The sequence below is a fragment of the Exophiala bonariae genome (assembly GCF_035927105.1).
Source record: "Exophiala bonariae strain CCFEE 5792 chromosome Unknown scaffold_2, whole genome shotgun sequence".
NCBI classification, from domain to species: Eukaryota; Fungi; Ascomycota; class Eurotiomycetes; order Chaetothyriales; family Herpotrichiellaceae; genus Exophiala; species Exophiala bonariae.
The window spans coordinates 1,126,540-1,151,639 of NW_027042477.1; the positions used below are offsets into that span (position 1 = coordinate 1,126,540).

The 25,100-nt window shown below is 48.4% G+C and overlaps 10 protein-coding genes across 10 annotated transcripts; 4 read left to right on the plus strand and 6 right to left on the minus strand.

Moving 5' to 3' along the window:
* Positions 1-1,040: 1,040 nt before the first annotated feature.
* On the plus strand, positions 1,041-2,903 carry LTR84_004925 (uncharacterized protein; the record flags this gene model as incomplete). Its single annotated transcript, XM_064848498.1, has 6 exons — positions 1,041-1,343; positions 1,391-1,645; positions 1,695-1,802; positions 1,854-2,639; positions 2,704-2,746; positions 2,875-2,903. The coding sequence occupies 6 exons, from the start codon at positions 1,041-1,043 to the stop codon at positions 2,901-2,903; spliced, it is 1,524 nt and encodes a 507-aa protein (XP_064711122.1).
* Positions 2,904-4,337: 1,434 nt separating this feature from the next.
* Positions 4,338-5,068, plus strand: LTR84_004926 (uncharacterized protein; the record flags this gene model as incomplete). Its single annotated transcript, XM_064848499.1, has 3 exons — positions 4,338-4,704; positions 4,765-4,800; positions 4,851-5,068. The coding sequence occupies 3 exons, from the start codon at positions 4,338-4,340 to the stop codon at positions 5,066-5,068; spliced, it is 621 nt and encodes a 206-aa protein (XP_064711123.1).
* Positions 5,069-5,663: 595 nt separating this feature from the next.
* LTR84_004927 (uncharacterized protein) lies at positions 5,664-6,737 on the minus strand (the record flags this gene model as incomplete). Its single annotated transcript, XM_064848500.1, has 1 exon — positions 5,664-6,737. One exon carries the CDS (start codon positions 6,735-6,737, stop codon positions 5,664-5,666), a length of 1,074 nt encoding a protein of 357 aa, XP_064711124.1.
* An 828-nt stretch (positions 6,738-7,565) lies between these two features.
* LTR84_004928 (uncharacterized protein) lies at positions 7,566-8,851 on the minus strand (the record flags this gene model as incomplete). Its single annotated transcript, XM_064848501.1, has 2 exons — positions 7,566-8,208; positions 8,265-8,851. The coding sequence occupies 2 exons, from the start codon at positions 8,849-8,851 to the stop codon at positions 7,566-7,568; spliced, it is 1,230 nt and encodes a 409-aa protein (XP_064711125.1).
* A 657-nt stretch (positions 8,852-9,508) lies between these two features.
* Positions 9,509-10,063, minus strand: LTR84_004929 (uncharacterized protein; the record flags this gene model as incomplete). Its single annotated transcript, XM_064848502.1, has 1 exon — positions 9,509-10,063. One exon carries the CDS (start codon positions 10,061-10,063, stop codon positions 9,509-9,511), a length of 555 nt encoding a protein of 184 aa, XP_064711126.1.
* Positions 10,064-12,381: 2,318 nt separating this feature from the next.
* On the plus strand, positions 12,382-14,015 carry LTR84_004930 (uncharacterized protein; the record flags this gene model as incomplete). Its single annotated transcript, XM_064848503.1, has 4 exons — positions 12,382-12,784; positions 12,852-13,375; positions 13,431-13,590; positions 13,648-14,015. 4 exons carry the CDS (start codon positions 12,382-12,384, stop codon positions 14,013-14,015), a joined length of 1,455 nt encoding a protein of 484 aa, XP_064711127.1.
* Positions 14,016-14,410: 395 nt separating this feature from the next.
* On the minus strand, positions 14,411-16,313 carry LTR84_004931 (uncharacterized protein; the record flags this gene model as incomplete). The annotated part of the gene is made up of 7 exons (XM_064848504.1): positions 14,411-14,602; positions 14,680-15,088; positions 15,152-15,507; positions 15,557-15,769; positions 15,827-15,948; positions 16,018-16,077; positions 16,130-16,313. The coding sequence occupies 7 exons, from the start codon at positions 16,311-16,313 to the stop codon at positions 14,411-14,413; spliced, it is 1,536 nt and encodes a 511-aa protein (XP_064711128.1).
* Positions 16,314-17,244: 931 nt separating this feature from the next.
* LTR84_004932 (uncharacterized protein) lies at positions 17,245-17,902 on the minus strand (the record flags this gene model as incomplete). The annotated part of the gene is made up of 2 exons (XM_064848505.1): positions 17,245-17,722; positions 17,814-17,902. 2 exons carry the CDS (start codon positions 17,900-17,902, stop codon positions 17,245-17,247), a joined length of 567 nt encoding a protein of 188 aa, XP_064711129.1.
* Positions 17,903-18,943: 1,041 nt separating this feature from the next.
* On the minus strand, positions 18,944-20,939 carry LTR84_004933 (uncharacterized protein; the record flags this gene model as incomplete). Its single annotated transcript, XM_064848506.1, has 2 exons — positions 18,944-20,127; positions 20,174-20,939. The coding sequence occupies 2 exons, from the start codon at positions 20,937-20,939 to the stop codon at positions 18,944-18,946; spliced, it is 1,950 nt and encodes a 649-aa protein (XP_064711130.1).
* A 1,098-nt stretch (positions 20,940-22,037) lies between these two features.
* LTR84_004934 (uncharacterized protein) lies at positions 22,038-23,470 on the plus strand (the record flags this gene model as incomplete). Its single annotated transcript, XM_064848507.1, has 2 exons — positions 22,038-22,317; positions 22,368-23,470. 2 exons carry the CDS (start codon positions 22,038-22,040, stop codon positions 23,468-23,470), a joined length of 1,383 nt encoding a protein of 460 aa, XP_064711131.1.
* Between the last annotated feature and the right edge of the window lie 1,630 nt (positions 23,471-25,100).

Below are 25,100 nucleotides of genomic sequence, written 5' to 3' on the forward strand. Positions count from 1 at the left end.
TCTTCGTTCCCCATGCTGCCTACCATTTAAAGTCCTTGACGAAAGCTCATACGTGGCCGGCCATAGACTGGTGGTTTTTCCTAAGACCCCATACACAATCAAAGTGAACTGCCGATAAGCATGTACGACGGAGGTTTCGGTCTCAGCACCTCGCACCTGATTTAGATTCTTAGGGCCAGATCTAGGGAGATTACCCTCGGTACAATCCTATCGGCAGTTGCAACCCTTCAACCTGAGTCTGTGTTTGGACTTCAGCCTTGTCTGGAGTATGTGAGCAGTGGTCCTTCCTCGGCAGTTCGACCGGGACAATCTGCCGTCACCCCTCGCCAAGGTTTTGGAGAATCGTCATCTCTGTCGCACGGCTCTGGTCATCTTGTCTCTCAGCCTGTCCATCGAATGCGATCGATTAGGGACATAAAATCATCTGCCACCAAGAAATCTCTCCTGCTGCATAGAGCCGTAGGACTGTTTTGTAGGTTGGTAGTTACATAACTGCAAGTACTTGTTGTTTGATCATCTTAGCTATTTCTCTTTCTTCCCCACAGAATTGTCACCCTGTCCCCACATGGCATCGGGCGCCCGTACCCGTTCGACTCTCACAACCCTGGCATGGTTCTACTTCTAACACATATGCCGTGCCTCTTGTGTCGGCCTTTGTACTCGTACATCTAGCACAAATCATAGCCGCACTAGACATGACATAAGACCTCGACCTAATTCGCTGGCCTTGCAAATGGTAACTCCATCCAGCGGCCTGTCACCAGCCAACCCCTCGCTCAAAATGAACTGCCGAACAATATTTGGCCACTTATCTTCCTCCGGTAGCCGGTTGATTCACACAGATTGGACGGACAGTTGGCCCATGGCCATCGGCGTTGTCTGCTAGATATGAGCTCGATCTGTTCTTGAATGCCCTCGGAATATGACTTAATATGATGTCCTGCTGCCACGTCTTCTATCCTTAATACTCCGTGAGCACACAAACTGGCCAAAGTCGTTGAGGAGAACTGAGTGATCAACTTACCAATTAAAGCACGAAAATGCTTGAATCGATTGTACCTTTGCTTCTAGCAAACTGGCCGTATGCTGTGGTGGTAGTTGGCATCGCATATCTCCTGAGCAACTATTTCAATCATGGACTAAACAAATATCCTGGACCGGTGTTGGCGAGATTTACTAACTGGTGGAGAGTTGTTGATGTATATGGACGGCGACCCGATATCACACATCTCGCGTTGCACCGCAAACATGGTGACATCGTGAGGCTAGGACCCAATTCTCTGTCATTCGCAAACCCCAAAACTTTGAAGACGATATACGGATTGAACAAGGGCTTCACAAAGGTCAGTTGTTTTCACTCGTGTTATTGAAACATGGCTGACTTTCCAAGTCCGGATTCTACCCAGTACAACAGGCCGTCAGCGAGGGCAAACGGCTACCGTCTTTATTCTCCACAGTGGATGAGTCGTACCATGCAAACCTCCGCAGATCAGTCAACAACGCCTTTTCTATGAGCCAGTTGGTCAACTATGAGCCCTCGGTAACGGAGACTGTGGAGTTATTCTTGGATCAGACAGAGAAGCTCTATGCCAATCCCAACAAAGTCTGCGACTTTGCCGAGTGGTTGCAATTCTTTGCTTTTGATGTAAGTCGTATTCAACCGAAGCTAGATACTGTTACTGATCTTTATGAAGGTCATCGGCCAGATCACCTACAGCAAGCGCCACGGATTTCTAGAGAATAATGTGGATGTGGACGGCATGATTGGCTACCTCGGGAGGCTATTCTCCTATGTTGCTCCAGTAAGTCCACACCGCCAGAGGTCATCTGTGACATGCTGATAATATTTTTAGGTCGGCCAAATGCCATTCCTCGACCTTCTTTTCCTCAAGAACCCACTTGTACTTCTCCTGGACAAGTTCGGATTTAAACCACTTGCGTTTCCTGTTGCTACTTTCGCCAAGCAACGAATGGCAGAGCGCTTCAAGGAGATGGAAGCCCAGGGAATTGAAAAGGGCACTGCCAAACCTGATCTCCTCTCCATGTTCCTCAAGGCACAGAATGATCGTCCAGAGTTCATGACTGATCAGCGTGTTCTCACCATGGCAGTTTCGATGGCATTCGCTGGCTCAGAGACGACAGCTATTAGCTTGGCTGCTGTATTCTATTATCTCCTGAGAAACCCTCCGGCATATCAGAAATTGATGCAAGAGTTGGATGAAGCGGTCGAGGAGGGCAGGATCGCGGATTCTCCAGCTGGTACGGTGACATGGGCCGAGTCTCAGAAACTTCCTTACCTAGATGCTTGCATCAAAGAGGCTTTTCGAATGCACCCTGCCGCTGGCCTGCCTCTCGAGCGTATAACTCCGCCACAGGGTATTGAGATTGATGGGCATTTCATTCCCGGCGGCACAATCGTCGGATGTAATGCCTGGGTCATCCACAAACGAGAGGAGATCTTCGGGTCGCAAGTTGACACCTTCATTCCTGAACGATGGCTGGACGCCACTCCCGAGCAACTGAAGGAGATGAACGGTACACTCTTCCAATTCGGTGCTGGGGCCAGAACGTGCATCGGCAAGAATATCAGTCTATTGGAGATGTACAAGCTGATACCTGCGTTCTTGAGGCGATTCGAGGTAAGTTATCCCCTAAATCATGCCCCTCCTATTTGAAGATGTGCTTACCGTCTATTTCCTTCAGGTCCAATTTGATGATCCCAGTAAAGATTGGAAACTGCATAATGGTGAGTTTGACATCCTAGAACACCCTCCCAATCGAGGACTCTTGCAGAAGACGCGACTAATCATGTTTTACTCTTTCAGCCTGGTTCGTCAAGGAACACGACTTCTATTGCCGGTTCAAGCCTCGCAGGCTACATTGAGACCTTCCTCAATGTTTGAATTCTGATGTTAAACTCCGAGCGAAAAATCTCGGTGAACTTGTCATGATACTTATGGTTTGCAAGAGCGAAAATTGGCGTTCCGTGGAGTACAGAATAATTCGCATATACATAGGTACTTGGCATCAATTCACATTGTTTCAGACACCCTCTGTTCTGCACAGGACATTGCAACTGTCGATCTTCGATCCTTATTTTGCCAAGGCGCATTTTCCCTTTGCCTTAGATATGTAGGTGATGTGCATGGAACGCCTGGTCTGCAATCACGTGTCGCAAGGCTCCCCTCGTGATCAGGACCTTGGCCTCGGCCGACACCCGGTATCGATGATGTCCTTCTGTTCCGCGTTCGACCAAACATTAGAAGCATTGCGGAGCCTGAATTATTCAGCGAAGAACACGTCTGAACCGCCACCGTGCAGCTTTCAACCTGAGTGCGACCCAGGCTGAGGCGTGGAGCATTTCGGGTAGGAGCCGCCTCACCGTCAAGTCCTGTTCATGCGAACAGTGATCTCGAGCTGCGAAAGGTCAACCCTCACCGCTCTAGCCCAGTCTGCAACATGATTCGTATCGTGTTTCGTCTGAACTACATTGTCCTGGAGCGTAAGCTACAGTTTGTTGACCACCATACATGCTGAGGATTACTGAACAATGTGTACATAGATTGATGCGCAGAGTTCATCGCTGACCAGAGCACAATGTTATCTTAGTCCAATATCTCGTATGCCTTGTTCCTGCATCAGCATTGTCACAAGGTGTGGGAAAGACTTCCCAGCCAATGCACTCCCATCGCGATCCTTGTCACACTTTGACCTTTGGAATCTCGTACATTCTGGTTCTCATGTTCCCAAGGGAGAAGCCAACATCTCATTGGTTGAATTGTCTTAAAATCAGGCTCTCTCGATGAATTAACCCGGGCAAAATCTGTGGCATGACTAGCGTGTCCATAGTCTCCATGGATGTCCTGCATCGCTGCCTCGGAGGTTTGTGGGGGTTGCGTTCGACCTTGGACCCACACTTTACAGGTTTATCGGCCGAATACTTCAAATTTCTCGACCGGTGCTTTGAGTCCACCTGGACCGCGATAACGCTTTCCAACTGAAACTTGTTTGAGAAGTGCTACGGCAGCTGCACATTGTGGGTACCTGGTGAGCATTTTGAACGTTTTAGGAATCAGATCGGGAGGCTGACCCTCCTCTGCTCACTAATGCAGGGTTTGGTGTGCCTGAACAGTCTGGGTGTGGTGGTACCAAAGAGAGTCGAGTGTGCCTGATAACATGTTATAAGATGGAAGTCATACTCGGTCTCGTTCTTAAATTTCATATTCAAGAACCCAAGCATACGAAAACCTCATTTGATCTGCAGGCCCTTTCGAGGTTCAATCATACAAGCTCACTTACGTCGAACACCATCCCTTAAGCATATCTTTCAGTTAACCATGGCGGATAAATTCCTCGAAGTCGTTGAAGCTCGCAAGTCACTGTACAAACTCAAGGCTGAGTCAACGATCCCAGACTCCAAGATCCAGGAGATCATCGAAGCCACGATAAAACATGCCCCATCCACATACAATGTTCAATCTGCCCGCGCAGTCATTCTTCTCGGTGCAAAACATCAACAACTTTGGGACATTGCCTTGAAGCACATGGAGCCTGCATTGGAAGGTTCCCCAATGAAGGACCATGTAGTATCTCGGATTGCTCTGCACCGAGCTTCTTATGGCACCGTCTTGTGGTATGAGGACCAGGACGCGCTCAAAGCTTTGGGCGAAAAGAGCCCTATGATCGTGCCAATGTTGACCGAATGTGAGTTCCGGAAAGTTCGAACCGTTGTGGGACAATTAACCAATCGATGTGAAATTATAGTCTCTGACCATTCGAGTGGCCTTCATCAATTCATCGGTATGTGGAAAATCCAGAAAAAGGAGCGAGAAGTCGTTAACATCAAATAGCATGGGCTGCGCTTGAGGCAGAAGGGCTCGGTGGTAACCTTCAACATTACAACTTCCACCCGGTCTTCGTTGCCGATGTTGCTGCGGCCTATGACCTGCCAGACCCATCAACATGGAAGCTAAAGTCCCAATTGGTGTTCGGAACGCCCACTAGTACAGAGCGCGAATACCCAAGGGCTTACGAACCTCTGGAAAAGAGGGTGCTCATCAAGTCGTGAAAGGGTGGCTCTGTGCCGGGAATGGTGTCCTTGTACACCACAGTAATGCCACCAAGTCTGCGCTTCGATCTTGCCAGCAATAGGAATTCACACCTAGACTTTTCATGTTGCGGGAATATTTGCCAGATGGCTCTAGAGACCATAAACATAGACCAACATGGACGTGAGATTATGCTGTTCGTCCTCCTCATTATGTTTCTTACATCCGCTTTTCCCCCACGGCAACCTCATACCTTAGCCTGGTTCAATCCATCCCAGACAATTACACATGACTTTACCTTGCAGTTCAGACCACACTTTGAACCCTTTCTGCTTGCAGTGCTATTTCATCATCGGTGAACTGTTTCGATTGCGTTGAAGAGGCTAGAGTTTAGTAACACAGCGTCGGTGAGAGTAAACGGCAACACCTCGGAAAACAACGCTTCTCCTGAGAAGCACTAGTACCATGGAGATCTAGCGAAAGGTCCGCGGAAGTCATTAAAAGCCGTCAATCAGAAGCATTTGAGACTCCGTCTGAGATCAAGATCGGAGTAGTACTCTGACCACCTTCGGGTTGAGTCCCCAGGCGGATCGCCTTGTCCCAGATTACCGTTCACTAACTTATCTTGACCACCACCTTACCCCACTGCTTCCGATCCCACAAGAACCGATAAGCATCTTTTAGCTCGTCCATCCCAAAAACCCGCTCGTCCAGAACAGGCACAATCTCCTTCAGGGCCATAAATTCATTCATGGCGAGGAACTGTTCCTTTGAGCCAACATTAACACCACGCAGAATACACAATGTAGTCAAGCAATCTATAAAGTTAGCAGATGTCGCCGCATCTTTGCCGCCCAAAAAGCCGATCATGGAGATTACCCCCTCGATCTTGATCGCCCTGAACGATTGCTGTATCGTGCTGTTGCCGCCAACTTCGACGATGTGATCGACACCCTGACCACCGGGTGATAGCTTCCTAGCGACCACTCCCCAGTCTGGGGTATCTGTGTAGTTAATCACATGCTGAACGCCCATTTTCCTCAGCTTCTCTGCTTTATCTTCGGAGGACGTCGTCGCTATGACGGTCGCGCCGAGCCCCTGCGCGAATTGCGCGGCGAACAGACTCACGCCTCCCGTGCCCTGGACAAGGATCGTCTGGCCCCGTTGCAGCACGCGACTCTCAAGCCCAAACAGCGCATTCCACGCAGTGACGGCCGCGCACGGCAATGCAGCGGCTTGCAGTGATGACAAGTTTCTCGGGACCGGCACGAGCCCATGCTCTGGAAACACTGCAAATTCACGCAGCACACCATCAAAGTAGTTTCCTAGCGTTGTGGCCCGTATGTCAGCAGTCAGCAGGCCGCTTTCCCATCCCTGGTGGAATAGAGTGCAGACTCGATCGCCGACTTTGAGGTTTGTGACATGGCCTCCTACAGCAATGACGACGCCAGCGCCGTCAGATCCCGGGACAAGGCCGGCGTTGAAGGGATACGGATAGTTGCCCTGTAGCATTGCTACATCGCGATAATTCAGCGAGGCCGCTTCCATTCGGACCAGGCAATCCGTGTCACGGAGAGAAGGAACGGGCGCGGCATTCTCGAGCTCAAGCGCGTCCAGCCAGGTGCCTCGAGACTTATCCATGGTCCATTGTCGAGTGGTCGCTGGGAGTGAGGTGTTTTCTCCAGCCATGTCTACTTGCTGCTGATATCTGCAAGCTCAGGCCCGCGTCCCCCACAATGAAAGTGACGACTTTGAGTCTGGGTCTTGGGTAGACTCTCTTACCGTCGTGTGAGTATGGTATAAGCTGCAAACCGGGGGGTCGACTCGTCAAATATGTCGACTCAACTTTCCCAGATCCGATTGCTAATCATTCTCCTTCAGGTCCAAATGATCAGCATCAAGAACTTCCCGAGACAATTGTGCTTCTCCGACTGGGCTGGGGAAGGCCGAATTCTCGGCTTCTTGAGGTACCTGGCACTCCGTCCAATGTCTTCTACTCACGCAAAGCCTGGCTAAGCTTTAAAGGCTACGAGCTTCTCGGCACATCAAGATGAAGAAAGCTTCGTCCATCGCTACCATTAATTTCTGATGTAGAATGGCCGTAGTGGGAAATACCTACCCACAAATTACAATTGACTGTCTCAATAGGGTGGAGTTAGTGGAGTATGGTAATCTCATAGAGCACCAAGAAGCGGGAATTGGAGAAATAAAAACCCCAGTTGGCCAAGATTACCTGGAGGCTGGCGGTGCGTGCTCCCAAATGCCACAATGCCACCTTGCCCAGCTGTCCCCAACCAGGTCTTATTAGGCATGTGACTGGCATCATCTCTTGGGTGATGAAGTACCTTGAAGCCAGTGGGCATGATCTGGATATGTTTCGGAAAATTTGAGTGTTAGAACACTGTTTCTTGAGTAGTATCAAAAGTCTATATTATCATGATTGCTCTCTATGTGTTGAATCCAAATGCTTTTAACAATAGTTTTAGTCAGATGCCAAGTGGTTTGTGCCGACTCCCTCTAGAGGGCCAAGAATGCTAAAATGACACCTGCAGCAGCTCCCATCACTGAGCTAGACATGTGAGAGGCACCAGCGGTGAATGTACTGCCAGCCCCAGACGAAGAGGTGCTGGATGCACCATTTTGCGTCGCAGTAGCGAAGGTCGAACCAGCACCTGGACTCGTGGCCGCAGCATTGGTACCCCCCGGGCTGGATCCAGTGGCTGTAGCACCACCGCTGTGCGATGTTGATGCACCCGAAGTACCGCTGGAGCCATGCGAGCCTGTTGCCGTAGAGTTGGATGAGCCAGAGCTGGTTGAGGTCGAGTTTGATTTCGAGGGTTCTTTGCAAGTGAGGTCGTACAAGGGTTTGCCGTTCTCGCTCACGCCAAAGGAAGGTGATGCACCACTGTCGGCAAGAATGTACCACCAGAAGTCAATATCTCGACGTTGCAACTCGCACGACACATCCTGCCAGAAGGTTTCGGCATTGTCAACGGACGCGATCGCCAGATTTGATGTCTTGCCAGAGGTTGGCCATCCGGCTTCAGTGATCCAGATGGGCTTACCACCTGCGTATTCAGCGACTTTGTCATATGCCTCAAAAAATAGTTCGCCGCCATTCTCGATGTTGTTGGTATCAGTCGTCTGGAAGTAGGGGTATCTAAAGCAGATCGAATCAGTATACAAGATTGTTGTATCGATGCAAATTGAACGTACTCATCCAAGCCGAGAAAGTCGCAAGCAGAAATTAGGCCAGAGTTCGACTCGTTGACATAAACATTCCAGGTATCAACGTGACCAATAGGCTTACTGCTCAGGCTTGTCCCTTGGATTGCCTTTCGAACCTGGCCAATGTAGTCCACAAGAACACTGGGACTTTGACCAACACCGCTCTCGTTTTCAATACCAATTGCCGAGATCCGGTAGAGGTCTTCGCTACCGACAGAGATACCTCTTACTGCATCCGCAAAGTCGGAGCCGTATGTTTCAATAGCACTCTTGAGGGCTGCAAGTTCATTGTTGAAGGCGGTTTGGTCGACAGATGCCCAGAGACCAAGAAGGAGGGTAGTCTTAGTGTCAATTGCAGCCTTGATAGCAGAAATAGGTGTGTTTGTCGTTCCTTCTTGAATCATCGTGTACAGCCTTGCACTGCTGAAGTCATTAGCACCCTCCAGACTAGCGGCAGTCTTGAACTGGGCAGCAAAGGTGTCGTAGTTCTGCCCCTGGGAGGCATAATTAAAGCCTCGAACGGCTGCGAGAGCGGCAGGAGCAGCCGCAAGAACGGCAATGGCTGCAGATTTCATACTTGTGGTTGAAAGAAAGTATATAGGATTCGTGTAAGAAGTATAATAAATGAATGAATGTAATGGTACACAAAAAGAACGTCTGAAGATAGAGAATGAATGAAGACAACGCGTACAAGAAACCGCGTGTTAAAGATTGAAGAACGTTGGGAATGCAAACAACGAAAAATCCAACTTGGCTTCGGGAGCCAAATTGTACAAGGTTGTCACCACTGTTTACTTACCCCTGACATCCACACAAGCATTTGCCTTGGCTTTCGTCATGGTCAGGATCCCCTTGCCTGCTTGGGCCGCCATCGCCTATTTGCCCCAGCAAAAGTTCAGGGGGCGGCGCAGCCGTTTGCACATCATCAGCCAGCCAGTGGCCCAGGTCCATGGGGTGTGCTATTTCTGGCTTGACGGATAGGGGAGTTCGTCTGCATGCTTCGGAATGACTCGCGCCTTATAGATACCATAAAAACTATTGACTCAACCTTAACTTAGTACGTACCCTGGAGTAAAACTTCCTCTATCGAGTATCGAATATCCAAGCTCACGGGAACTCCGAACGAGCGTCCTTAACCACAGTTCCATCGCGCAATATTCCTCTTGTCCCTCCTCATTGTTATCGTTTACCGGCTAGAATCCCGTGGAGCATGCTTCTCAAAAATGGGCCACTCAACAGAAATCGCCAGCATTGAATGTCGGGTTGACACGACTGATGTCGCAGAAACCAGTCGCTGGATCAAAAAGCACTGCTGCGTCAACCTCTAGGTCTGATGCTGGATTACGGATGATTGAGAGTGAGTTGTCGGGCGTGAGACTGTTTTCACATTCGATCTGACTATCACCTCCATTTCGATCCGGAGAACCTGTCCAAATATCGATATGATGTATTCCCAGTGCCCAGTCGTCAGTGCACTGCTGGCAGTAGTCCTCATATCGTGCATATTTTTTCAGGTAGGGGACATATACGACTTCGCACTCTTCGAACTGCCCTTCGGCGCTTGCCATGGAGAGGGGATCCTCAAAGGTGCCGATCCCCCCTGCGACGAAGTCACGCCCACAGTCATATGCAGTGGCAGGCCCTGGGGGATCATTGTCGGGAAATCCGTAAAATGTATGCTGCACTGTATCGACAATATTGCATGCCCTTTTCGAGAGCACACCCGCGGTCGCGTGGGTGGCGAGAAGGGAGGAAATGAGTATGCTGAAATAGCGGGTGGAAAGCATATTGCCAAGGTGATTGTTGTAGAATGAGAAGCTGTAACTTGGGATGTTGAGACCCGACTATGGGGAGCGTTGACGGTTGCAATCTTGGATTGGGAGTGTGCTGTCACTTCTCTGGCTAGCTTGGGGGCGATGCAAGTGTTTCCTGGCTATGTCTTTTGATGATGAGAGAGTTTCCCACCAGCTGGCCCGGTCATGATAAATTCTTTATAGCAGTAAACTGGGATTTCATGTACAGCCTGCATTCATTGCCTTGTTTCACAGGGGTAGTTTTGGACCCCGAGTATCTTATGTTGTGTCATTACTAAATAAGGTAAATGTTGATTGCAGGAGTTGTACCAATACTGCCCAGTGATTATAGCCAGTCCCAGTCAGTAAATCCTGTCCACTTAGATAATCCTACAACATGAATATTGTTTCAATTGCTGATGCATGTGGGGGCTAGCATTGGCTGGTTGGTTTGTTCACCCATGGGACATGGAGCCTCATGAGGAGGATCAGCCCCTGGAATTTCCCCACACTTGAGTGAGCATCATTTGATCATTTGTTGGATTGTCAGCACCTCACTTAAAACAAGACGTAGATTGGTAGGTTGCATCAAGAATCCAAAGCCCACCGTTGCTTGCTTGTACACTAAATAATGAAGTCAGTGTCCGGTGAGATTAAGAAACCAAACATTGCAAATTGCTTGTCGCATCGCCTTGTATGCTTGATCAATCCTATCATAATTTGGTGGATGTTCTCTCGATTATTACGAATGCTAGTGAGGATATCTGGAGGCCACTTTGGACAGTACTTCGTGCAGGAAAGCCGAGATATAGATGAACCTATGGCGGCACTCACTATTTCATAACGTTACAATTATGAACAGCGGCAGGCTGATGAAATTCGTCCCTTTTTCGTATTTATGGACAGTCAATGGGGGAACATCTCTCAACTCGAGAACTTGAAATTTAAAGTTTCCTATCCTCCTGCAAAGCTGCTTAACTAGATACTCCATATTGCGGACTTTAGCTGTAAAAGGTATGTATCAGTCTCGTCTAAATTTGACCTGACTCAGGTCCAGATAGTACAAGGCTGCTCTTTCAGGGGTCACCAGCATACTTGGGCCCGCTCCTGCCGTTCTCACGTTTGTGCAATGTTTTCCAGAGGGAAGGCCCAACACTAACTAGATATTGCTGTTCCCATGACAAGCGTCCTTCCAAGCACACCCTCGCCCTTCAGGTCTACGTTATAATCTATAAAAATATTGGTTTCTGCGAATGAAGAAAAACCCAAGCCTTCCGATGCTGGATGGGCTGCATGCAAGTTCGCACACCAACTCCTCAGTGTATGACTCCTACCTATCACTGCCCTCCAATTTGTGCCGGACCTATCCTTTCAACGATTATTTCGCGTCATGATGACTGCAGACCCTCAGAAGCAAGCAGGGCGAGACCGCACCCAACCCTTAACCTTCTGCCGTCTCGCTAACTAGAAAAGCGGGGTTTTCTGTCTCACCTCTCCTCCAAGCAAGCGAACTATTCAACGATTTGTTAGTCGATGTTCAGAGCGGTTGTCCTTTCCTGTCTCAGTCATCAGGCGGGATGGATCAGCCACGGTTGTCAACCCCAACCAAGTCTTGGTGGTATTTGTTCCATTTCCCTCACATTTATGTGCTTGGTTGTTGTTCTCCAACTTCCTTGGCCAATGCATCTGAGGACCTAGCTACCGAGGCTCTCCTATAGACACAGAGTGCTGCTGAATCTTCATGGCAGCATGTGGGGTGGGAGGTAATTTGTGGAGAACAAATCATTACTCGTTTCTGAAATCCTTCATGCTTGTCGAATACACATTTCATGCATCCCAATTGAAAAGCTGAATACATCGTATTCCCAGATATGCGAAATATAACTTACACTTCCGAAGCTTAAACCTTGATAACACGAGAAGCGAACTCAACTGGAAGGCTGATTACGCGAAAGTACACACATGAGTGAAGCATGTGGGGTTCCCTGGTACTTTGGGCAAAAGTACTGCGGAGAACTGGGGAAGCCAAGGTGAGGAGACCAGAGACTCGCATCCCCAGGGTCGGCAGATGCATATTGCACCTTGTATCTTGCGCCTTCGCACCTCGAAAAGACTGACATTGACAGGGTTCAGGATTGGGAGCGGACAAGTCCCATTCATGATGGGATATATAAGCCTGAAGACAGGGTGCTCGTCATACGACAGTAACAGCTTCTCACTGCTAGAATCAACCACACAGGAATTTGGAGCCGGTGCAGAGCTACAGCCTTGTCATATTTACCGTGCAACATAGCTTTGTCCCGGAACTAATCATGGATCCGATTGAAGCAGAAGGTAACATAAACATTAATGGAAAGCACGATGTCGAATTAGAGCACACAGAGAGACTGGACGATGTGCAAAAGCACGAGCCTTCTCCGTTGACCAAAGCCCAGACCCGGCGCTTCAAGACTAAGGTTGACTTTCATGTCTTACCTATGCTGGGTATAATTTATGCAATCTCCATCATCGATCGTATCAATATCGGCTCCGCCAAGGTCCTAGGAATGCAGCAAGACTTGAATCTAGGTACTGGACAGCGATACTCGATCATTCTAATGCTGTTCTTTCCAGGTTATGCCATCTCGGATGTGCCGTCGAACTGGATCTTAACCCGAGTTCAACCAAGGATCTGGCTCCCTTTTCTCACTTTCTCGTGGGGCGCTGTATTGACAGGTAAGTGTTGTATCATGCCGAAGCCGTATGTTTCTAGACACAGTGATCACAGCTAATTCATCGTCAGGTATGGCATTCCTACATAATTGGCAGGCGATGGCTTTCTGTCGTTTCCTCCTTGGGATATTCGAAGGTGGTGTCCTGCCCGGCATTACTTTCACGATCGCGTGCTGGTATACAAGGACAGAACTACACAAACGCATAGCCGTGGCCTATGGAATCGGCATCATCGCTTCTGCACTCGCCGGCATTCTCTCTTTCGGCCTGGGTTCCATGGGCGGACTCCGAGACATGAAAGGATGGAGATGGATTTTTTCGATCGAAGGAGGTGCTTCTATGCTCGTTGGTCTCATTGCACCTTTTTTTGTGCCTAGGTTTCCTGATTCCTCCAAATGGATCAAACCGGATGAGCGAAAATATCTTTATTCAAAACTCGAACAGGATCGTGGAGACTATAAGACCGAAGTGGTGAATTGGTCTTCCTTCGTGAAGACTTCCAAGGACTGGACGCTCTGGGTCCAAGGGACGATATACGCCTTCAACGTCGGGACGGCAAATGCGACGGCATTTTTTGCTCCAACCATCATCACGGTAAGTTTCGGTTTTAGATTTTCGATCCTCTCTCATCAGGCTCACATATACTCAGGGTCTCGGTTATTCCGGGTTGGATGCCAGTCTTCGCTCTGGGTATCCGTTCTTTGCGGCGCTCGGTCTTTTGGCGATCACCTCGACAGTGTCCGATAGATACCAAAAGCGAGCATCTGTGTGTATTTTCAACTCCATCGTTATGATCATTGGTTTCACAAGTAGGTCGCGCATTTTGCTTAACATTACACTCTGCCCTCTCTGACATGTCTGTCCAGTTATGCGCCGAGGGTTTTCCAATGAAACTCGATACGCAGGTATCTTCTTGGCCACCATGGGCGTGCACTCCAATACCCCAGCCTTGTTGGCCTTTAATCAGTCCAACGTGATTGGATCAGCTGGTCGAGCGGTGTCTGCTGGGATTCTCATTGCGTGCGGAGCCATAGGAGGGATCATCGGAAGTCTGATCTTCCGTGGTCAAGATGCCCCTGCTTACGGTCCTGGAATTTACACTACGATCGGCCTGACAACTTACATGGTTTTCGCTTTGAGCTTCATGATCTGGATTTATTGGAAGCGCAACAAGGCAGCGGATAGAGATGGTGTTGATATCGCAGGGGTTCCAGGATTCAGATATGCCTTGTGAAGTCGGAGGTGGTCGGAAGGAATTTGAAGTGATTTTGAGTTTGGGCACAACAGTTTGAGGCAGGGCTAAGGTCTCCTCCTGCTAGTTAACCATTTGGGTCCCAGGCACAAGAGCACAAGAGTATTATAGTCTCAAGTAATTCAAGTCTACAAGTGTCATACTCTAACCAATATATCAGGAAACCAGAGACCGTACTGTCCATCAATGAAATCAAGTAATTGTTTAAAACTGTCGAATCACAAGTTCATCAAGTTGTATTTGTTCACAAAGACTATGCTCGCTATAATCTTCCCAGCTGGAGAATCATCATACAACGACAAATGTACAATTCGAGCGATGCGCTAATCAGCCGTCCTGTTCTGCATGAACGATCACTTCACCAGCAGATGTGCAAGTTACTTCTGACTTCGCTTCTTCATGTAGACTTCGAGACCTTCCTGAACAACGAAAAAGGTCGAGTGATACTGTAACGGCCGCCCTGGATGCACCAGCGTGATTTCAAATTCGCGGAGGATCTGGATGAGCGCCTTGTTCATCTCAAAAAGTGCAAGATTGCGGCCAATACAAAGATGACTACCGCCACCGAACTGCGAAACAAGTCAGTCGCAATCCTCTTCGGGGACTGCAAGAGAAGCTGTGCTTCTTCTTTGTCGAACGGACGTACCTGATAAAGATGAGATCCCATGAATTTGGCGTCTCGTTCAAACCACCTCTCTGGACGGTATACTTCAACATCGTCTCCGAATACTGTCTTGTCCCGATGTAAGACCCAACCATTCACAGCGACTTGGGTGCCACCAGGATAGAACTTGCCGTCAATCTCGACTCCCTCTTGAGGTACATTACGGTAGATACCCAGGCCAACAGCAGGGCGTATTCGCATTGCCTCCTTCAGGCAGGCTTGGAAGTATTCAAGCCTTTGGGCTTCAGCGTAAGTGACTATCTCCGATAGCTCGCCAGCTTTCTGGGCTTTATTGATCTCCTCCGTTAAATTCGCATAAACGGATGCGTTGTTAAGCACCAGATAAAAGAAAGACTGCATCGTGGAAGCTGTAGAGTCTGAACCAGCAAACCTGATCGCCCGAGTCAATCAAACATGCAAAGAGGCTGAGGCTTGGTAGGCTTCATCGACTTACACTGCACCGTGCGCAATACTGAAAACGTCATTGACACTAAACTTCTCAGAATTTCCTTCATGTGCTCTGAGTAATTCTGCGAGGAGATCAATACCGGTCGAGTCGAATGTCCCGTCTGGTTGCTTTCTCTTCTCGAGCTCTTCGACTGCGATACGAGTCATGGTAGTTGGATTTGGCTTCCAGAAAGGTAGATACGGCCTCAAAGGGTTGTTTCGAAGCAAAATGTCAAACTCGGGAATTTGACCAACTATCCCGTCGTACCACTGAACATCATCAATGTTCTTGATCGAGCCTTCAACGTCAACTTCCGCTTCTAGGAATCCAAACCTTCTCGAAAATGCAACTTCTCCGAGTACCTGGAGATTTCTTAGTTGTCGTTCAAGCGATGAATTTAGGGGCACATACGTCAAAAGCAAAGTAGTGTAGCAGATTCCCCAGATTGCATACTTTGCCGGAGTTGATTGAGTAGTTCGTCAAATGTTCCATTAGGGACATTATCATGCCCTCGATTGGCTCAGATCTTTTCTGCATCTGTGCCAGGCTGTAAGGAGTGACTGCATAACGTTTCATCTGAGCGTGCTTCCATTCGCGTACTTCTGTGAAAATGTCTGGCGCATGCTGATGGACGTATGAGTTCGCTGAATAGATAGCTAGACATGAACCTGCAAAACTCACCTTGGGTGGGAAGACGCTGTAAAACATCGTCTTGTGGAATCCTTTACCCACGGCAAAGATGTCCTTAGCAGCATTTGTTGAGCCAAATGATACTTCATTGGGGGCCGTTCGCACCACAGGTCCTGAAAGGGGCCAACAATATCAGTTCCTGCACATCCGAGTAATGATTCGTATTCTGAGTGAGTACTCACCATATTTTTGGTGCAGAGCAATATGATCAAGTTCCGTATGACCTGAATATGTGCTCCAAACTGTAGAGTGGAATTAGACAAAAGTTTGGTATTGAAAATCGTGGTTTCTCACCCTTCCATAATCGCGAGCATGACGCAAGTACAGGCCCTGGAATGTGCCGTAATGGTGAAGCATAGCGTTTGTACAAGGCTCGAGCAAGAACCGAGGCGAATATGAGGAGTAGGAAATTTGCCTTTGCAAAGGCAAGGGCCTGCGCCGAGAGCGAGTCGTGGATTTGATTATGGACAATCGCCATTTTGGAATGGATTCTGTCGAAGATCCTGGATGGAAAGCTATCTAAGACTCATGGCTGATAGCTGTTGTCGTCTCAGGGACACCAAGCATCTTATCTCGTCCAGATTGATCCCCAGACCATCAGAGGCGGAGGATGACCCCACACAAGCCTCATCTTGTTTGGAATAAGCGGTCCAACCATGCGCTGCCTCTTATGTTTCGTCTGGGGCTACCACTGTTTGCGGAGGAGCCACCAAAGTTCGGCAATTGGCACCATGGGAAAAAAAATCATGTGTTTGCCCCTCATGGATAATCCCCACGCTCGTTTCCGATGAGGTGGACTCGTAACAATACTTGGAAAATGTATGATTGGTACTCGGCGTCAACCCCACAGGAGGGATACTTTCAACAAAGCATCTCGCCCATGGTGCAGTTAGAATTTCTTTTAAAGCTCACTTGCTGGAATTTAGACGGGGTGTCAAATATCACCAAGCACGTCACTCCACCACTCAACATACTGATGGGGTGTGTACACCTCAGCGTATGTATCATTCGCGTTCACACGTGGTTTGGTGTCGACTACGAGCAATAACACACCTTGATATTACCCGATGAGACATTGTGCTCTCGCCTGGTGCCGAAAGGTTAATCTACGTTCACCAGTGACCGGAACAAGCGCTGTACCAAGATTGTTCCAGCGAGGTTGTCAATTCAAGTATTTGAAATAGTTCATGGCTGGGACTCAGAATCTCCGACGGCTATCATGGCGTCCGGCAGACATGACACAGGATATGTACAAAGCTCGTGAAGGAGGAGGGGAACGAGGGGAGTTTTCCATCTCCTCCCATGCGATTGACAGTCAATTATGACTAGCAATTCTCGATATTGACCTAGCGACTCTGTCGGCACGTATTCTCTAAACTTCAAGTCAACTAGTTTCAAGAGCCCCAAAACTAGTACACAACCACAAGTCGATTGCCGCCAAGCTTCCCAGCCTGCATGATGCCAACCATCTCATCTATCTGATCGATTTTGAAAGATCGGATGGGAGGTTCGATATTGTGATGTTGTGTAACTTCGGCGCACTCAACGAGTCGGTCCTTTGTTGCGCTATTATTGGCACCCAGAATGCTGTATCTCTTGAGTGCAATCTCGGTTGCATTGAATGAGATTTTCGCTGGTGGACATCTCACGACAATGAGTTTTGCTCCTGTTCGCAACATCGCTGGTGCAATATCAAAGCCTGCCTTGACCGCTGTGAACACCGCCACTGCGTCTAATCCACCAGAAGTTATTTGGTGTATTTGACCTAGGAAGTCTGGATTGGATTTGATATTAAAGAAGTAATCCGCTCCGCCCTGTCTTGCTTGCTCAAGGACATTGTCCTCGATATCCAGTGCAACAACATTGAATTTGAGCGCCTTTGCATACCTAACAGCTTCTTGAATTAGCATCTACTATCACATCAGCGCGATAGGCATTACCCATTTGACCAAGACCACCACATCCTATGATTCCAAACCAGTTTCCTTCCTCAAGCTCCGCGGTGAGGATGGCGTTGTAAGCTGTGATCCCTGCACAAAATAACGGTGCTGCTTTCTCGGCATTCATTCCGCTAGTGAGTTTGATGGCTGCATGAGGATCGACTATACAGTTTTCTTGAAGAAACCCATCCATAGACCAGCCTTGCATTGCCAGCTTACCCGATTGGCACAACCCATAGTGATACTTGCACCCTGTGCACTCCCAACACGCATGATATCCATTCAGAATCCCAATGACATCACCCTTCCTAAAGTCCGATACCTCAAGTCCAAGTTGGACAATCTCACCCACAGCTTCGTGTCCGATAGTCACTTTCTCAGTCGGGAAAATTGGTGCAGACCCGTCCAAGACCATCTAGATACTTATTAGTACTTTCAAGTTGTTGGGCCCAGTCTTCCGTACCAAGTCGGAATGACACAGTCCAGAAGAAATAGTCCGAACCAGGATCTCATCAGCCTATGGCTCTGGAATCGGTATTTCTTCGAGTCTGATGGACACGGACTTGGGATCAAACCTTGCAGCTTTCGTGACTTTTAGCATTCTCACAGTAGTTGAATTAAAACGAGCTGGAGACTATAATAGGCCACTGCAAGCTTGAGCAAGGTAGTAGCGAGGTGTGGTTATGTCGGGTTGAGTCTTTACTCGAAAGCAGCCCCAAATAAAGTGCACAAGCTGGGTGGAAAGTGACTTTAGGCTTGAAACAATGTTCTGCCTCCAGTGACAAATAGTTTGCGCATGTGAAGGCATGCAAGAAATCGCGTTGCTGCGGATTGTACTGTTTTCACTGGGTCTCTTGCTGGAAATCGTTACTTCTGAATGCATCGATGTGCTGGGCCAATTAAATCTTGAACATCCTCCCATCTGCTATCGCAAGAGAATATGTTGCAGATGTCCTTTCCTCAATAGGCCTAGCGTTCTGATATGACAGCGGATGTCGCTCGAGGCTTCGTCCACTTGACGAAATAAAGTCTGTTTCGCGGAAGGTATTGTGTGCGTAGATTTAGCTTTCAGAACGGATGGGACGGATCTTTCAGACTGCTATGCGGCATCTTACAGTGCCAATTCTGTAGATATCTGGTTGGACACGATGGTATGTGTCCCAAAGGCTCACTGATATGCTCTCGAGATTTCAAGATCCAAGTCCTGTAATTCTGCTTCCCCAAAGGTTTCGCCCATAGTCATATCGCAGACTGATAAAGCAGATCTCAACAGTCCCCTGCAGAGTCGTAACCTTGTGCCGAACTCCAGGAAAGGGAAAAGTGTCATTGCCCCTATGGAAGAACTGCTGAGGAAAACTTCCAGTGTGAAGCTGTCAATTGTGTTGTAACTGGTAAGGGATGGACTATTTGGCGTCTGAGATCGCGTTTGTTTCGTGAGATTTTTGCGTAATTGTGAGACCAGGCAGACGATGGTGCAAGGGTGAAGGCCAGACAGTTCGCTATGCTCTTCTGCTCCGCCGAATGTCTCTTTTGTGCTTTGTTTATCTGTGCTGTTCTCCATCATAGTCTGTATGGATAAAAGGAATTGTGACGTGGGGTCTGGCCCCAAATCATATGCTACCAGCGTGGTGCACAGTGTAAACAACAGGTTGAAAGTGCTAGCTGCCTGGTGGTATGGAGTGTTATCTTTCCGCAAGTACTTGCTGATGATAGTAGACATATATGACTTGATTGTTGTTAGTGTACTTTGGTAAGCACGACGCTCCTGAAGCTCGAGTCCGGCCGACGGGGTTGCGTCAATATGCAGGCCTTGAATTCGCAATGTCCAAAGTCTTATGCGGCGCAGATTGCCAAGGACATCATCTTTCGCCCTGGCCAAAAGGTCATTGTTCCCTTGCACATCTATTTTCGCGAACATATACTGGTTTGAGTATTCCACGGGTTCAGTAAGTGCAGATTCGGGTCTTTGCGCCCGTAAGAAGAATTGAATACCACCCCGTCGTTCTACCAGTTCATGCATCGCTTTTAGATGGACGGCTTGCAGATCAGTACGGCCAATCGTGTGTTCAGCCGTCTGCAGGCATATCAGTCCGCAAAGTTGATCGTCAAACTCGGCACCGGGGTTTAAGACAAGATCTCCAACAGTTTTGTAGGCATCAGCGCGACGTCGAAAGAAGTTTGCGGTGACTTGTTCAGATCGTAGGCCACATAAGATGTGCTCGGCCATGGCGATATGAGTTTCGACGTAAGCGGGACTCCTTTGCAATAGGCCTCTGCTTGCAAGGTGAAGAGCCGGGCAATAGGCGGGATTGGCCGACGTGCCATAGAGGACTTGTCTACCTTCAGTAAGGTCTATTTAGAGTTAGCAGTGCGTGACAGAGCCGACGAATCAACGTACAGAAATGTAATAGCTGCTGCTCAAATGTTGACACTTTAATCGAAAGACGAAGGAAGGGATCTAGTATAGATTCAACCTGCTTCAAGATGGTTGGTGGAGCACTAGTATAGGCGGCTATCGGTTGGTGGGAAGGATCGCCTATTGAGACGGTTTCTTGGGGATCTCTATTGAGTTGGCGTTGAGCTGCAGCTCGATGAGGTAACCGTGAGACGGACTCATGTGTCCGAGCTGCGTGATCCCAGATGACTGGCTTTAGCTTCGAGTCCTCATTGATGGATTGATGTAGTCGTGTGTTTTGTTGCGCCTGAATTATTTGATACGAGCTAGCGCGACTCAGTGTGGGCGGATTTTCGATGTCACTCGCGTTTGGTCGTATCGTGAGCCTTTGGCCATATTGAATTTTGGCCGTTGAATTTTGGGGGGCTGCTTCCGTTTTGTTCTGCTCCCCAAAAATGTCTTCGAGTTCTTCAAGAGACCAGCCGGGCCTTTCATTTGGTTGAGCATTGGATAATGGCTCTGCCTCGCTCTGTGACTCGCCTTCTCCAATCAATGATGGGCCATTTGTGTCGACGGAAGGGTGTTTACGTGGTCGAGCCTGCCGAACGGATCTACTCGACTGAGCGCGACGCTGGCTGGCCTGTTGCGCTTTGCGATTTGCAACGTGAGAATTGATCAGAGACAAAGTGGACTTCTTCTCAGGATACCAGGCACCATGAGCACTGGAAGTAGTTACAATGAATGTGGTCTTTTGCTCTTCCTTTGGCATCGCATCTCGTCAGCGGAGCGAAAGCGATGGGGATCAAACAAGATCCACGGATTTCTCGATGGGGGAACCGTTTTTACACAAGCGACGTGAGCACGATCCAAAGTGGCGTGGATCTGGCAGATCCGAATTCACGTAGTCTAATGGTACGCTACCCGAATCAAGGTAGTTCTGCAGCCCAAAGCTATCAAACTCCTTATCTGCAATGCGCTGAGAAATACTAGCTTTATGCAGGGACTGGAATGCGAACATTTTAGAGGTGCAAAACTGTCCCGAGGTCTTCAATTGAAGGTGCTAGACGGTGCCCAAGCCATGCCCCCCTCGCCCTTGGTTTAGCGAGGACCAGTCGAACATTTATTTTCAACCCGAGTCTGGGAGTTCCCAGCTCAGCATAACTGTGAAAAGCTTGCACTTTACGTACCTGTTGAAGATCGAGATCGGATACTTGGTAATTTTGGTGAAGGGAACCCATGCAAGTTAAGCACTACGTTGAATGCAAGTTTAGCTCTCAAGAATAGATCCCAAGGTTTGGGAGACCTTGCTTCCCCACCAGTCACCCCTTTCGCCTAAGCACGGCCTCCGTACCTCTTACGATCTGCCCACCATACCCGTATCGCACTTTCTAATGAGGCACCTCGTGGGTGCTGACTTATTCTGACTTGTCTACTACTATAGGCTTGCTTCCGCACTTCTCCCAGTTAGTGCTGTGGACCGTCAGAACACAGAGACTGCAAGTAGAGTCCCCCCTCCAAGCTCCCCCGAAGTTATTTGCGAGGAAAGCTCAATAGCTCTTATCGCCGACTCGCCGTGGGCAACCTACTCCTAGCAATTCACACATTGCGGTTACTACAATTGGATTAGTAGAGGTCAGCAGACACATAATTGTCCTTCCCTTGCCTCGAGCACTGGCAATTCCTTTATTGAACCTGAACCGGCTGTCCGGATTGCACAAGCTAACTTGCTCCTATCAAGTTCCCCGCCTTTGAACAGTAGATGTCCCTGCATAATCAGGTCCATAGACTTGGACGATCTTAACTCAACTCAATCATATGAAAACACAGATGGCATGCCCGTGAACAAGCTCCGCCTTTACCATTACTCATGGATGAGGATTTTCAACGCATCCAGCCTGAAGTCGAATCGTGGTATGGCGCCGAGCTGAGACAACTTCGTTCAGCGAACGAGCAAGTCGCTTTCTACTCTGCTGATAGTCATGTCTTCAACGAAGAAGTCTTGCGCGATGAGGAATCGGATATCGAAAGTGATGACAGCCACCACGCACGTGGGTTGCTCATGCCAAAACAGATTCACACATCATTGGATCCTTTTGTAGCTCTTCCTGGGGGCGTACCAGAACATCAGCGAACGCGTGTTCAGTTCTGTATGTCGCATGTGAATTCCATCGACAATCTTTCACTGACTAGATTTCAGATACGCAAACACTTGGTGCTGGCATTTTTGGAGTCTCGGATGCGCCTCGTTATTCGCCCACCGCGGCGACGGGCATCACCACCGCCATTTATTCTGAAGTAGGAAGAGCCTGGATTTGTATCTTGGTGGACGAAACCCTGAATATCTTGAGAGGGGGCACTGAGCAGAACAGAGAGTTATCGCTACAGAGGGCGCGTGGATTTCATGATCTCAATAAAGCTTTGAGATCTGGAGATGAACATTTCCAGGAAGCTCTTATGGCTCTCACAATTTGTGGACTGACCGAGTTTAGATTTGGTACAGCTCATTCAAGGAATATGCACACCACAGCTGTCGACATGCTCATTCGGTCGAAAGGCGGTCTCAGAGCAACTCTTGCAGCTGCACCAAACATCGAACCTTTCTACGTCAGTGGACAATTTGGGTTTGGAAAATGTTACTTTCCATCAATTGAGCGACTGGAAAGCACCATTGAGTGTTGGAAAGCTGAGATCTTGGACATCCTTTCTAGTCCTCGACCAATTTGTGATGCAAGATTGACATTGGCTCCTGGCACGATAGCTACGCGGAGGGAGTATCGCGCTCGCGAATTCAGAGTCTTCAAACTCGCACTCGAATCGATAGACACGATAGGACCTCCAACCATATTCGCCGCGGCCATGCAACTCAGTCTATTCATCGAATTGGCATGGACCATTCTGCAGTTTGGCGCTCGCTTCGACCTGACAATCAGCCTTTTCAAACGAATCGAGTATCTTATCAAAGGCAGCTTTGATGGTGGTGTCCCTGCCAACAAGGCCGTTGAACTTCGGGCGGCAGCGATTGCCACAATGGTCAGTCGTGCTCGAAGAGATATCCTTGGAAGTTATGCTCCCAACCAGCTTGCAGATTCCGACGTAGCCATGACTGGGATCCATATCAATGTGCTGAAGATGTTTCTCTATCTTGAGCCCGAAGGACGACAATTCCTCATCAATAAATTCGTGGCTTGGTTCCAAAGGAAAGAATCTTCCAATCAGCAGCCATTAATTCTGGAGTCAGAAATAGCGATGTTGCAAGCTCAAATCACTGAAACATGGGTCAGAACGAACCCTGGACAGTAAGACGCACTCTCTCACGTGGATGCACTCTCAGATGGAACACCATATTTCATGATATCATTTCCCGACATGCTCCTCGCACTCGGACCTCATTCGATGATGACTTCGGAACGTGCAATACCCAGCATCTCAACGCCGATGTTTGCGAGCATCGAAAATTCTTTGCGAGACGGCCAAAGTGTGGATATCCCCATTAATAAATATTGATGCTTTTAGCCAGGGAATTACGATTGTGGCCCACGGATCTTTGGTATATGTGGCCATTGGGGTGGAGTGCAAACAACATCTGCTAGGAAACTCCCCCATAGATTGACTAGCTCCGACAATGAATGGGACACTATCGATACAGCGACTCAATACCTTCGGAAGACAGTGGAAGATTGTCTCAATACTTGAGTACGACTGTTCGATTCGGGTACGCGTGATTGATGGTGCTATAGATAATAAACGACTCAGCATCACAAAGTATTCGCGACAACATGAGCGAGTTATTTGCCTTATGATTTGAAGCGGCATTCTTATCGGGCGGAATTTCCAATACGCCATAGAACCTCAATATAATGATATGTTATGCATCGTTTATTTGGGGGGATAATCTGAAGGACGTAAGACTTGCATTCAATTTCGATCATGGTCTTGCTGTAGCAAGACTTGTCCCATCTTCCGGATATTGACCATCAACTTTCACCAAGGGCAGCGATATGTGACCCCAAGAAAGAACGGAACGAATGGATGATTAAAGGAAATATGGTCCAATGTGGAACAACAAGCAAGAAAGGGTGGCCGTGCAGCAGTATGTTCATCAAGACCCCGATGACTCGAAACACGGTCATTAAGATCGATCCCCACCTCGAACAGAGTTGGCGTCAATGCGATCATAGCTCGCCCTGCAGTCATTGCGCTGGACTTTGTAAATCCAATATCGGGGGTGGTTGGTACTTAGCATGCAGCTGTGTCTAGATGGCGCAAACGAAATCGTTGAAGGAATTCGGGGACTGGTGATGAAGCTTCTACCTAAGGTCCAGAGTAGACTATCGATATATCCACCAACATTCCCAAATCCAGTAATATACTTCCATCCCCCTCCGTGCGCGTCGATATGTGCTGCCGTCTTGTAGGGGGAAACATGAATTTCCGGTTGGGCTTGAGAGTGGAATCACATAGAATTGGGAGTAGGTGGAGATGGCTCGTCAATTCAGGACATTGCAGTCGGAATTTGAATTTCAGATGCGCGAAAGATGTGGAGGAAGTTGAAAATCGAGGTAGGAATGTCGGTCACACCGTAGCCATTGTCTGGCTGTGCGCAGTCCAAGAAGGAAAATGATGTTTTCACGGAATTGGAAGTGTTGTCGCAAACATACTTTGCCAAAGTTATCTGTGAACACGATGTGCATTCCTTTGAGAATACTCACCTGGCGCAGTTAGATTCTTTGGAACACTGTGGTTAGACAAAAGGCAATATGAAAACATCCATGTTGTTTTTGATACTGTCGATCCTAACCGTATGGCCCATAGCTATTACTGCAACGAAAACGAGCTGGGACACATTTCTTTTTGTTTTCCCAGCTCTTCTTTGGATGATCCATTACTTTTCCAGGGTTCTTGATAGGTCTGAGCGGAGTATACCACTATG